This window comes from Coregonus lavaretus (assembly GCF_964263955.1).
Source record: "Coregonus lavaretus genome assembly, chromosome: 4".
Classification (NCBI taxonomy): Eukaryota; Metazoa; Chordata; class Actinopteri; order Salmoniformes; family Salmonidae; genus Coregonus; species Coregonus lavaretus.
In genome coordinates, this window is record NC_139991.1 from 21922810 (window position 1) to 21936512 (window position 13703).

General features: G+C 39.6%; 1 protein-coding gene across 1 annotated transcript in view; it reads right to left on the reverse strand.

Moving 5' to 3' along the window:
* Positions 1-13703, reverse strand: part of LOC311128219 (protein kinase C-binding protein NELL1-like) — a gene marked incomplete at both ends in the record, with an annotated part of 560800 nt that overhangs the window by 30071 nt on the left and 517026 nt on the right. The window contains one exon of the mRNA XM_084160253.1: positions 393-533. Within this exon, the coding sequence (XP_084016379.1) occupies positions 393-533 (141 nt within the window). The remainder of the gene's footprint in view (positions 1-392; positions 534-13703) is intronic.

A 13703-nucleotide genomic window follows, 5' to 3' on the forward strand; every position in this document is an offset into this window, starting at 1 on the left:
CGTCAGCTGCTGTTATGCACTAAACAGTATTTGATATTGATTTCTATATACATGAATGTTGTATGTTGTACTGTCATTGATTGTTACTCCGTGTCTACTATTTATATATTTGTTTATGATTGCTGTCCTCATGATGTGCAAATCTAATTCCATTAATTAATTAATTAATTAGACATTCAGACTACACAACAAAAGGCTGCAACATGCAGCAGAAAAAAAAGCTGCAAAGCCATGTTAACAGCCCCCTTCCCCTCCCCTGTAATATGTGACATTTAGCTTTTATCCAAAGCGACTTACAGCCTTACCAACTGAGCTACAGAAGACCAAGATGGACAGGAGCAGTAGAGATGGAGACGACCAACAGAGGTGGAATACAATGACTGCATACTAACCGATGCAGGAGCTCCCGTCGATCAGGTAGGAGCCATTGTCATGGAAACCGTTCCTGCACTCACAGTGGTACCAGCCCGGCAGGTTGACACAGCAGGAGTGATTGTGGCACTGGATCAGGCCCTCCGCACACTCGTCAATGTCTGGGGGAAACACACAGTATATCAGATGCCATCAACATAATTTTTCACAAAGATCCTATGAATTACCTAATCTACTGTATATGTAATTCTATAACCCATTTACACTTTAGGCAATCCCAACTGTCTCCTGATTGTTACAATCAGTGGTGACCCGTCATTCAGGGCTGGTAGGGCAGAGCCTGTTTTGAGCCCCACCTGTTTAGCTAAAGACAAAAACATTGTTGGGTTGCCTGTTTTGCATGTCATTTTGGCATTAATACGTGTCACATATCAGTTTGCAAACAATGTTTAAAAAATATAATTGAGTTAATAAAGCCGCACACAAACATGGTCTCTTTTTTGCTTTCTTGAGTAAGGCAGCTCCAAAATGCACGTGTTTAGCCTAGCTCAGTGCTTTCTGTGGTGGGGCAGCCGTAGGAAAATAAGGAGCGTAGGGGTTGGTAATGTTCTCTAGTTACGCCGTGATTGGCTCAGTGTTCTGTCACTCATGGGGACACTACATCACCGCAAAATGTACGGGGAGAACTCGAAAATTCAAGCCCCTTGGGTGCTGCCATATATTTATATTAGAAGTGCCCATCCAAGAAGGCGCAAGGTCTTTGGCCACAGATAAAATGACGTCAAATCACATTATATCTACCGTAGCTTTGATCGGACTGATCATGTCAACATCATACTTTCATAATCTTAGCTAGCAAGTTAGACAAGCAGTCATCATCATGAATCAAGTCGACAATCTACTGGCAAATCCTTTTCAATCCTAGTCATATGAAGAGAAATTATAGATAAAACGTATCGGTGCTTATCGGACATTGGACATAAACATTACAGTTGGAAATCGCAAATTCAACAATGAGTGGTTTGGAAGGAATCAGTGGCTAACTGCAAGCGTTGCAAAGCAATCACTAGCCTGCTATTCAGTGGAGTGGTTGTGTGGTCCAAGTCTGGGTTATGGGTCTCTTTTCCAAGCTTAAAAGGATAAACATTCACATGCAACACCATGTGCCAGAAAAGTTTGAATACATTTGTCATGCTGTCAATCCAGCATGACTTCAAGACAATTGGGAACTCGGAAAAAAACGAGCTCCAACTGGGAAAATACGTTTTAACGGTCATCCAACTCGGAATTGCAAGTCAGGAACTCAGGCCTCTTTCTAGAGCACCGACCTGAAGATCACGGACGTCATGATTCGACCTTGTTCTTTTCCCGAGTTCCCAGTTGTCTTGAAAGCACCATAAATCCATACAATGCCAGACTTTGATGACAAAGTTTGATGACAAAATTTGCCTACAAGAAGGACCGCCATGCCACCTTCCTGTTCAAGTGAGCACAGCACAACAAGGTGAGTCCAAAAATGTATTGTATGCTGCTGCATACAGTGGTTTGCGAAAGTATTCACCCCCCTTGGCATTTTTCCTATTTTGTTGCCTTACAACCTGCAATTAAAATGGATTTTTTGGGGGTTTGTAAAATTTGATTTGCACTTTGAAGATGGAAAATATTTATTTTTGTGAAAAAAACAAGAAATAAGACAAAAAAACTGAACTTGAGCTAGCATAACTATTCAGCCCCCCAAAGTCAATACTTTGTAGAGCCACCTTTTGCAGTAAATACAGCTTCAAGTCTCTTGGGGTATGTCTCTATAAGCTTGGCACATCTAGCCACTGGGATTTTTAACCATTCTTCAAGGCAAAACTGCTCCAGCTCCTCCAAGTTGGATGGGTTCCGCTGGTGTACAGCAATCTTTAGGTCATACCACAGATTCTCAATTGAGGTCTGGGCTTTGACTAGGCCATTCCAAGACATTTAAATGTTTCCCCTTAAACCAATTGAGTGTTGCTTTAGCAGTATGCTTAGGGTCATTGTCCTGCTGGAAGATGAACCTCCGTCCCAGTCTCAAATCTCTGGAAGACTGAAACAGGTTTTCCTCAAGAATTTCCCTGTATTTAGCGCGATCCATCATTCCTTCAATTCTGACCAGTTTCCCAGTCCCTGCCAATGAAAAACATCCCCACAGCATGATGCTGCCACCACCATGCTTCACTCTGGGGATGGTGTTCTCGGAGTGATGAGATGTGTTGGGTTTGCGCCAGACATAGCGTTTTCCTTGATGGCCAAAAAGCTAAATTTTTGTCTCATCTGAACAGAGTACATTCTTCCATATGTTTGGGGAGTCTCCCACATGACTTTTGGTGAACACCAAACGTGTTTGCTTATTTTTTTCTTTAAGCAATGGCTTTTTTCTGGCCACTCTTCCATAAAGCCCAGCTCTGTGGAGTGTATGGCTTAAAGTGGTCCTATGGACAGATACTCCAATCTCCGCTAAGGAGCTTTGCAGCTCCTTCAGGGTTATCTTTGGTCTCTTTGTTGCCTCTCTGATTAATGCCCTCATTGCCTGTTCCATGGGTTTTGGTGGGTGGCCCTCTCTTGGCAGGTTTGATGTGGTGCCATATTCTTTCCATTTTTAATAATGGATTTAATGGTGCTCCGTGGGATGTTCAAAGTTTCTGATATTTTTTATAACCCAACCCTGATCTGTACTTATTCACAACTTTGTCCCTGACCTGTTTGGAGAGCTCCTTGATCTTCATGGTGCCGTTTGCTTGGTGGTGTTGCAGACTCTGGGGCCTTTCAGAACAGGTGTATATATACTTAGATCATGTGACACTTAGATTGCACACAGGTGGACTTTATTTAACTAATTATGTGACGTCTGAAGGTAATTGGTTGCACCAGATCTTATTTAGGGGCTTCATAGCAAAGGGTGTGAATAAATATGCACGCACCACTTTTCCGAATTTTTTTAAACAATAGATTTTCTTCATTTCACTTTTTTGGGACTATTTTGTGTATGTCCATTACATGAAATCCAAATAAAAATCCATTTAAATTACACGTTGCAATGCAACATAATAGAAAAACGCCAAGGGGTATGAATACTTTTGCAAGGCATTGTAAATTATGTAATATGCCAGGGAGATATGTATACTGTAGCTAAGAAAGTAATACTAAGTGTATGTTGTATAGTAAGCTGTTAGTAGCCCATGTGCCTCACCCTAATAATTTGGTCCCTTTCCTCCTCATAACTTAGCTTACTGTTCTGACTTGGTGGTGCACATGTAGCCTATAGCCTGTTTTAGAGTAATGTCATCATTTAATATTTGAAGAGCTTTCATTGTCTGCTTATATGCCCCCTTTATTTATCCTACGGTTCTGAGTTGGTGTATAGGGAGAATACCGTAAGTACGGCCCATGTTCTGAATTCTGTCGCTGTACATTTCAAAAGTGCTGAACAAATAGTTATATTGACTATGTCCGTCCATTAATGTCTTAATTGAAATTACAGATTGCCTCTTATCCGCTCGTCGTTCCCTTATGCCATAGTTTGTACATCTCAATTGTCAGTAGAAACAACATTTGTTCAAACAAGTCAGCCATATCAGATATGTTTTTTAAAAAGGGTGTACATGAGGCTGAATGAACTGTTTCGCTGCCAGACAAGGCTAGACCCAGCTCTGCTGTGAGGGTGTATGCGGCTGAGAATGACTGGCTGGCTGGCAACAAGCATATCGCCTGTCCTGTTTGAGCTACAGTCATGACATTTTGTACATCTATGCATCTCCTCATGGGTAACCTAACGTAGCAGATGTAAAAGAAACACCTGAAACTAGATCCCCTACATACTGGTCTTGACGAGAAGAAAAATAACTGTCAGGGGAGGTTCTCTTTCTGCACTTTTAACCAATCCAGTAAATGTGGAGGAGGAGTTAAGATGGAACGTCGCCTTGTTAACTACCAAAAGCAGAAGTCACATCACAGGCTCTCTTCCATTTCCCCTGAAAACCGGAACATCCGGTTGTTGGGGACTTGGCAGAGGCTATCTCATGAGCAACAACTTTCCCAGCTTGGCCCATTACATTCTCCGCAAATTATACTTTTTGTCCCCCACCAAACTTTGAACAAGAATATCTCCTTTCCCTTTTGAGCTGGAGTCATGAAATATTTTCTCTCTGTCATTAATCCAGGCAACACACATTTGAATAATTGTCACTAATTGGCCCAAGGGTGGGCGCTGGATCATTTGTGGAAAACAATTATTTCCACAACACTACGATCATGTCACCTCAAGAGCTTCATTAAGGGTATGAATAGACCGGAAACATACACACGCTCGCACTTTATCACACAACATCTCTCTCTCTGTCTCTCAATATTAATATCCTTACAGGGAAAAAGATCATCTCTACATTACTGTGTTATGATGAGCGTTATGAGAAAAAAATGAAACATAATATACTTCTAGGGTGATTACCATACAGACAGCATCGTCATGGTACAATATGTGTGCCGGGTGTGTGTACACAGGAGTACGCATAGGGAAATCACTATGCTACACAGCTTTGAGTGATTCTGATCCGATCTTTGACTGAATATAAACAAATCAAACAGGAGGTAGATGTAGCCGTACAACACACGGCATAATTATTGAAATGTTATGGTCGCACAGCCTATTACAAGACAGAATGAGTTATTCGAACAGAAAGGCTGTCATATCTAATGATTTTAAAGCAGTTATCAAAGGGCAACTATGAGTATCTGGGATTCAAAATATAAAATATTGTTAGGCTTGTAATAAATGTGTCGATTTGTATTTATTTTTTAAACAGAAAAAGTTACAATAAGTTTTATATGCATTTATTGTACAAGTCTAATCCTTTCGAGTTAAGTGATATTCATGCATCTTTACAAAATATATATAGTTCTACAGCATAACATAAGTGATTATTTTCTTGATTTGTTTTTATTTTATTTATTGAACTTGTATTTAATCAGGAGAGCCCATTGAGATAAGGGTCTCATTTTCAATGGTGACCTGAGGATAACAAAAACACAAACATTGCAAAAATAATTAACAAATAATAATAACACAGGTAAAAAAATTGTTTTTACTACAATTGTTGACCACAATACATTTTTACATTTAATCAAAACAAATACAATTCTCATTTAACAAATTCAACAGACTCCTAAACTGCGCTAGCGACACCAGGAATCAAGACGCAGGTTATTCCAAAAATGAGGGGCATTAAAACTGAAGGCAGATTTACCTAATTCGAAACCACAAGAGTTAACCAACCCTCTGAATGGGATTGGGAACTCATGGATTGGTAACTCATGTTTTTATATTTCAACAACAAAGTTAGGTAAGTCGGAAGCTTGTGTAGTAGAGCTTTGTAAACAGAAAGGGAATAGTGAAGTGATCTACGGGACTTTAATGAGGACCGGCCAAACTTTTGATACAGGATGCAGTTATTCGTATTAAAACGAATTACCTGTGATAAAGTGAAGAGCACTATGGTAGACGGCATCCAACGGTTTAAGAGTAGTGGCTGCTGCATTCTGGTAAATTGTGTTACCATAGTCAATAACTGTCAGGAACGTTGACTGTACAATCTGCTTCTTGCTGTTTAGGGAGAGGCAAGATCTATAAAAATAAGCCCACTTTAACCACTGGTGGGAATAGACCTACAGTACCATTCAAAAGTTTGGACACACCTACTCTTTCAAGGTTTGTCTTTATTTTTTACTATTTTTTACATTGTAGAATAATAGTGAAGACATCAAAACTATGAAATAACACATATGGAATCATGTAGTAACCAACATTTTTTTAAACAAATCAGTATATAGTTTATATTTGACATTTTTCAAATAGCCACATTTGCCTTGATGACAGCTTTGCACACTCTTGGCATTCTCTCAACCACCTTCACCTGGAATGCTTTTCCAACAGTCTTGAAGGAGTTCCCACATATGCTGAGCACTTGTTGGCTGCTTTTCCTCCACTCTGCAGTTCGACTCATCCCAAACCATCTCAATTGGGTTGAGGTCGGGTGATTGTGGAGGCCAGGTCATCTGATGCAGCACCCCATCACTCTCCTTCTTGGTCAAATAGCCCTTACACAGCCTGGAGGTGTGTTGGGTCATTGTCCTGTTGAAAAACAAATGATAGTCCCAGTAAGCCCAAACCAGATGGGATGGCATATCGCTGCAGAATGCTGTGGTAGCCATGCTGGTTAAGTGTGCCTTGAATTCTAAATAAATCACAGACAGTGTCACCAGCAAAGCACCCCCACACCATAACACCTCCTCCTACATGCTTAACGTTGGGAACTACATATGCGGAGACCATCCGTTCACCCACACAGCGTCTCACAAAGTCACAGCGGTTGGAACCAAAAATCTCAAATTTGGACTCCAGCCCAAAGTACAGATTTCCACCGGTATAATGTCCATTGCTCGTGTTTCTTGGCCAAAGCAGGTCTCTTCTTATCATTGGTGTCCTTTAGTAGTGGTTTCTTTGCAGCAATTAGACCATGAAGGCCTTATTCACACAGTTGATGTTGAGATGTGTCTGTTACTTGAACTCTGTGAAGCATTTATTTGGGCTGCAATTTCTGAGGCTGGTAACTCTAATGAACTTATCCTCTGCAGCAGAGGTAACTCTGGGTCTTCCATTCCTGTGGTGGTCCTCATGAGAGATAGTTTCATCATTGCGCTTGATGGGTTTTGCGACTGCACTTGAAGAAACGTTCCAAAGTTCTTGAAATGTTCCGTATTGATGTCTTAAATTAATGATGGACTGTCATTTCTCTTTGCTTATTTGAGCTGTTCTTTCCATAATATGGACTTGGTCTTTTACCAAACTGATTGGCACAAACGCATTAAGAAGGAAAGACATTCCACAAATTAACTTTTAAGAAGGCACACCTGATCATTGAAATTCATTCCAGGTGGCCACCTCATGAAGCTGAAAAGAGAATGCCAAGAGTGTGCAAAGCTGTCATCAAGGCAAAGGGTGGCTATTTGAAGAATCTCAAATATAAAATATATTTCGATTTGTTTAACACTTTTTTGGTTACTACATGATTCCATATGTGTTATTTCATAGTTTTGATGTCTTCACTATTATTCTACAATGTAAACATTTTTTTAAATAAAGAAAACCCCTTGAATGAGTATGTGTCCAAACTTTTGACTGGTAGTGTATATGGATAGGGCTCAATGTATATGTTTCTTACAGAAAATTACGAAAAGCAAATGTATAACCATGGTAGCAAATGAAAGGGAAAGGTTTGGAGATAATGGGGAAATTAGACCAAAAGGTGAGTACACAATAGTTCACCTGACAAGACTGAATCCAACCATTACACTGTTGATTTTAATTTTAATTTTATATTTACTGTACTTTCGCCACATTTGTTGATAAAGAAATCTAAAAATACTCTGGATACATTCAGTAACATAAAACTATTCCTGGAAAATGTGGGGTAGGTGCCGCATAAGACAAAAAAGTTACAATGTTTTGAGTGAGAGGACTAACTGGTGTCTCCAAGTGGCCACACACCTCTCCAGTTCCTGAGCAATTGTAATGCACTTTTATGACTCAAAGAAGAGTCTTCAACTATAAGGGATGGACAGAAATGTACCTAATGGGTACCTGGAGGAAAATGGGGGAGGGTCATGCTCTTTCAATTTCAGTCAAGGGAAGGGTTTAGTATTTTTTAAATCTAGTCCAGGGGAGGAACATGTAATTTGTAATGGATGAAATTGCAATATTTCTCAGTGTTTTAGAATTACTTGCTTAAAAGGCTATATATCGATGTGTGCCTGATGCTGCCTCTCATCTCTGATTCTCTGCTGGGCGTACAATATCAAGTGTGCCTATAGGCTATTTAGTGTGGTCTCAATCAAATGTAGGCTATAGACCACAAAGTTATATTTCTAAGATAGCTGCTGGGATGGTGTAAATAAAACTAGGCTGCATTACACACTGCCAGGGATGTAGTGCTGCTGAAGCGCGGTGGAGTGGCACTCCCTCGCTTTTTTCAATTTGAGAATACACGGAGTTGCTAAATATATTTGTGGAAAATTAATTCTGATCAATTGTAAATAAAATATATTTAATTACCACAAAAAATTCCATGAAAACGATAGAATGACAAACTGAATAAATATGTAGGCTATTGCAGCCTATAGGTACATAGTGTTTTGTTCCTTCTTCTCTCTCTTTGGCGGTGGTGTGAATTATGAATAACTGTGGTTGTGTGTGCAGAGGCCTGTCGGTCCGAGGCTTGACCACTTTGAGCGGGCCAAATCCGACATAACAAGAACAGCCACAGACAGAAAACTCTACCAGGGGTTGCTAAAACAGATGTCCTCAAAACAGTTTGTTATGGACTTGGGGCTCATATAGACCTAAGAAACACTTGAACTCGCCTTACTCTCTGAGTTCTTACCTTACAGAAATGTACCACCTCCATTGCGTATGCAAACAAACTGATCCACCGCATGAACCTTATCATCACACCAACGAGATCTAGGATCCAAATTCACTGCATACCTGCCTTGATGTTCATAAAACTCCATAGGATCCCTCTTGCGCAGTGGAACCCAGAACGACGTGACCACTTGTTTACCTCCTCAGCCACGATTTGAAGGGCGCTCAAATCGCTTAAAATAGTCCTCATCAAGATCTGTTGCCTAGTCCTACTCATCACTTATTATTACAAATAGAAGATTATCACTTCTCACAATGGTGCTCGTTTAGTAAAGTTAGATCAAAGCAGAATCAATATCTCGCAAGATCACAATGATTAATTACTATTTTACATAACAGAAATTGATATAATAGTATAAAGGCTAGCCTACCGTAGCATAGTAGGCCTATAATATGTTCAACCAAAAACACCTCCTCAGTCATTTAACAGTGCGTGCAACTAGGCAGGATATATGCTTTGATTAAAACAAAATAGGCAGACAAAGGCTAATAGTTTAACACCATCTCCTTTAATTTGCCCAGTAATTCAAGAATATCTAAATGCATATTCCCATGAAACTGATTGAGATCAAATGATTGGCATGCAGTTTGGACATTTAACAGGTCATTTTTTCAAATTAGGTATGTCTAATTTGGTGTTTGAGGGTGCTAGAAATATAAATGTTTCTTCTGACAATATGTGTGGGCTTAGGAAGACGTTGCAATTGGAGGATGCATTTTATGCATATGCCTATTCTACAATGATATTCAATAGGCTACACCTGTTGGTACAAACTTGATTGAGAAATTATAAGAGAGCAGGAAGATGAGAAGGAGGACCGGAGGTCAACTTTGATAGCTTGCTACTACTATACTGAACAAAAATATAAATGCAACATGTAATGTCTTGGTCCCATGTTTCATGAGCTGAAATAAAAGATCCCAGAAATGTCCAATACGCACAAAATCCTTATTTTATTTCTCTCAAATTTTGTGCACAAATTTGTTTACATCCCTGTTAGTGAGCATTTCTCCTTTGCCAAGATAATCCATCCACCTGACATGTGTGGCATATCAAGAAGCTGATTAAATAGCATGATCATTACACAGGTGCACCATGTACTGGGGACAATAAAAGGCCACTCTAAAATGTGCAGTTTTGTCACAGATGTCTCAAGTTTTGAGGGAGCGTGCAATTGGCATGCTGACTGCAGGAATGTCCACCAGAGCTGTAGCCAGATAATTTAATGTTAATTTCTCTACCATAAGCTGCTCCCAATGTCGTTTTTGAGAATTTGGCAGTCCAGCCACCCGGACAGCTGATGAAGCTGTGGAGTATTTCTGTCTGTAATAAAGTCTTTTTGTGGGGAAAACTCATTCTGATTGGCTGGACCTGGCTACCCAGTGGGCGGGCCTGGCTCCCAAGTGGGTGGGCCTATGCCCTCCCAGGCCTTTCCATGGTTGCGCCCCTGCCTAGTCATGTGAAATCCATAGATTAGGCCCTAATGAATTTATTTCAATTGACTGATTTCCTTATATGAACTGTAACTCAGTAAAATTTTTGAAATTGTTGTATGTTGCGTGTATATGTTTGTTCAGTATATAATTTATTTTAATAAAAACAATATGTTTCTTGTCCATGATGTATTTATCAGAGTTATTGACCTAACAATGAGCCAGATTTGAGTAATTTACATTGTGGTGCTGAAACTTGAAGCAATCAACAATCGGAAATGGACTGCTCATGGTGCTGAAAGTAGGCAAATTTAAGTAGGCATAATTCATTTCAACATCTTCATTTTAATTAGACTTTACTAACAACAAGAGGGCTTGGTTGTGAAGAAAAATAAATTGTGTTGTTTCTTTGACATTCAGTGGCTAAGCTACAACCTTCTATAGCCGAGGAGGGAAACAATGATTTTACTTGGGAAGTAATCTAATTCTGTCACTATTAAGCTATTCACTTTATGTAAAATAGAAGATGTTTAAACCCAGACAGCTTTTAGGGAAACATTTAAAGCCTTCTCTCATTGAGTTAAAGAAGAGGAGTAGCCAGCAGTTAAAGCTTACATTTTTCTGTGTCGGTAGGTCTACTGTCTGGCATGGAAAGTTTGGCCTAACTTTTTAAAGTACCATGCTCAGACTCCTAATGATGTCTCAGAATTAATTATTTGCAAACAAGACACACTGATTTTGCATTAGATAAATATAAGATGTAACACGTAGGCCTATCTCTCTGTCCGTTAGTCTGTAATTTTGGTAATGTGTGTGGTATTAAAAATTATTCTGCTAATATGTAAAATGACGTTGAATTGCATGAAATGTTTATATAAGACTTTTTTCTCTGACCTGCAAATACGACAATAGATTCAGTCAATGCTTTTACTATAAACTAGATCTTTCCACCCCTACTTTTGTCCACAGTGGTCTGTGAACCCACAACCTTCTTGCCCACAGCCTTGTGCTCTATCGAAATTCCTGCGTTGCCATGTAATGCTTACAGGATGAAATACAGTTTCTAAAATGGCATATCTAAGGATCTGGTCTGTCCAAGAAGTGAGGGGAAATGCTAAGGACGTTCTCTGCTATCCAATTGATATTTTAATTATTATTTTGAGTATAGTGGAGGGTCATTGTTATTTTTTTTTCAAGCATTCAGGGAGGGTTTAGGTCAAATATATTTTGCTGAAGGGAGGGCCATCCATTTTCATTTCAGACAGGTCCAATTTTCTCCATGTAACTCTTATTATAAATAACGTTCACTCCCTAAGGTACTTTTTTTTTTTTAGCTCTCCTAGCAGTGCCACTGAGGAACTAGAGGAAGCACAATTGTAGTTGTTTCGTTTGGAACACAACCCTGGATCCCCGCCATCACACAATTACTGTTGTTTACGCAATCAAAAATGGTCCATTATAAATCACAATCTGGGTCAGGTGGGCATGATTTGATAACTTGTTATATTGCTTACATGACTAGCTAAGTTATAAAATATTATCTTATAGTGTTAGGCTTTGACAAGGCAATTCAGAGAAACAGATCGTAATTTGGTGTGCATAGAAAGGAGTCGTGAGCGCAAGTTTCTTAACAATAAACATAGGCTCATTCTGTTCAGAACAACCCAGGGTATGACGACATGTAATCTTGCAACTGTACATCAAACATAGTGGTCATAAACGTTGACAATGTATATGCGTTTTATGATTTGGAGATTAAGTGCACATTTGGACTCACAGGTGTTTGGCTTGCTTGTATGACTTCAAAGTGGTATTTATTATAATCCTCAACGTCTTTCAAAATACATCGAGTCATCTTAGTTTACAGTGACAACAATCAGACAATCTTTGTAGTGACTGGGTGTATTGATACACCATCCAAAGTGTAATTAATAACTTCACCATGCTCAAAGGGATATTCAGTGTCTGCTTTCTTTAATTTTACTACCAATAGGTGCCCTTCTTTGCGCTGTATTGGAAAACCTCCCTGGTCTTAGTGGTTGAATCTGTGCTTGAAATTCACTACTCGACTTTGAGACCTTACAGATAATTGTATATGTTGGGTACAGAGATGGGGTAATCATTAAATAAATAATGTTAACCACTATTATTGCACACAGAGTGAGTCCAACCTATGTGACTTGGCAAGCAAATGATTACTCCTAAACGTATTTAGGCTTATTGACTCAAGACATTTCAGCTTTTAATTTATAAATGTGTAAAAATGTCTAAAACAAAATTCCCCTTTGACATTGTGGGGTATTGTGTGTAGATCATTGGCACAAAATCTCAATTTAATCCATTTTGAATTCAGGCTGTAACACAACATAATGTGGAAAAAGTCCAGGGGTGTGAATACTTCCGTTACGTAGGGGGAGGCTGCTTTCCAGATCTTAGGGATTACACCAGAAAATATTGTCAAGTTAAAAATATAGGTCAATGGCTCTGCAATAAGTAGGGCAGAGAGCTGCAGTAAGAACGGATCAAGTGAATCAGACCCTTTTTTTTTTACATCAATCTTTAGCAAAGCACTTAGGACATAAAATGGTTGAAATGAAAATAAAGTATGTACGAGTCTGTTAGTGCATCATTCTCTACAATCTGTTCTGAGGTAACTAAATGACTCCTGTTCTGAGGTAACTAGATGAATTTCCCATGCTGCACTCACAGAACAAACATGCAGATGGAAAGGTGGAGAGGGAACACAAACCTTCCAAAATACCTGAAGGTTTGGTCGGCGAGGCATGTGAAACGAAAGTGTTTGTTGATGGAAAATAATATAAAAGTCTTACTGACAGTGGATCACAGGTCACATGTGTTTCGGAGACCTTCTACCACACCCACCTAAGTCACTATCAACTGACCCCCTTGAATACAATTATTAGCATTGATGGTACTGCCGGGCAGAGTGTGCCATGCATGGGTTACATCGAAATAGCCATTCAACTACCCGAAGAGCTGTGTGAGACTGAGGAAACCTTCAATATCTTAGCTCTTGTCTGCCTTGATCATCAGTACTCCAAGCGGGTGCCTATGATTGTAGCAACACATTTGCTGAAGCGTGTTGTTAGGTCATGTAGAGATGTTACACGTGACAGTGCTGTTGACCAACTCACTATTTGCAAAGACTTTGCCCATGTACTGTGAGCTGTCTGTCATCGAGTCACTGCCCCTGTCATGGATGAACCGGTAGGGCAGTTACTTGTGAACAGCAGCAAGCCGGTCACTGTTCTCAAAGGGGAAACTATTGAAGTCTCCTGTGAATTCGTCGGCAGTGTTGATGAGTTCAAGTGTGCTGTGCTAGAGAAGCCTTCAGATCCATGCTTGCCAGGGCTACTTGCCAATGCTACTTGAG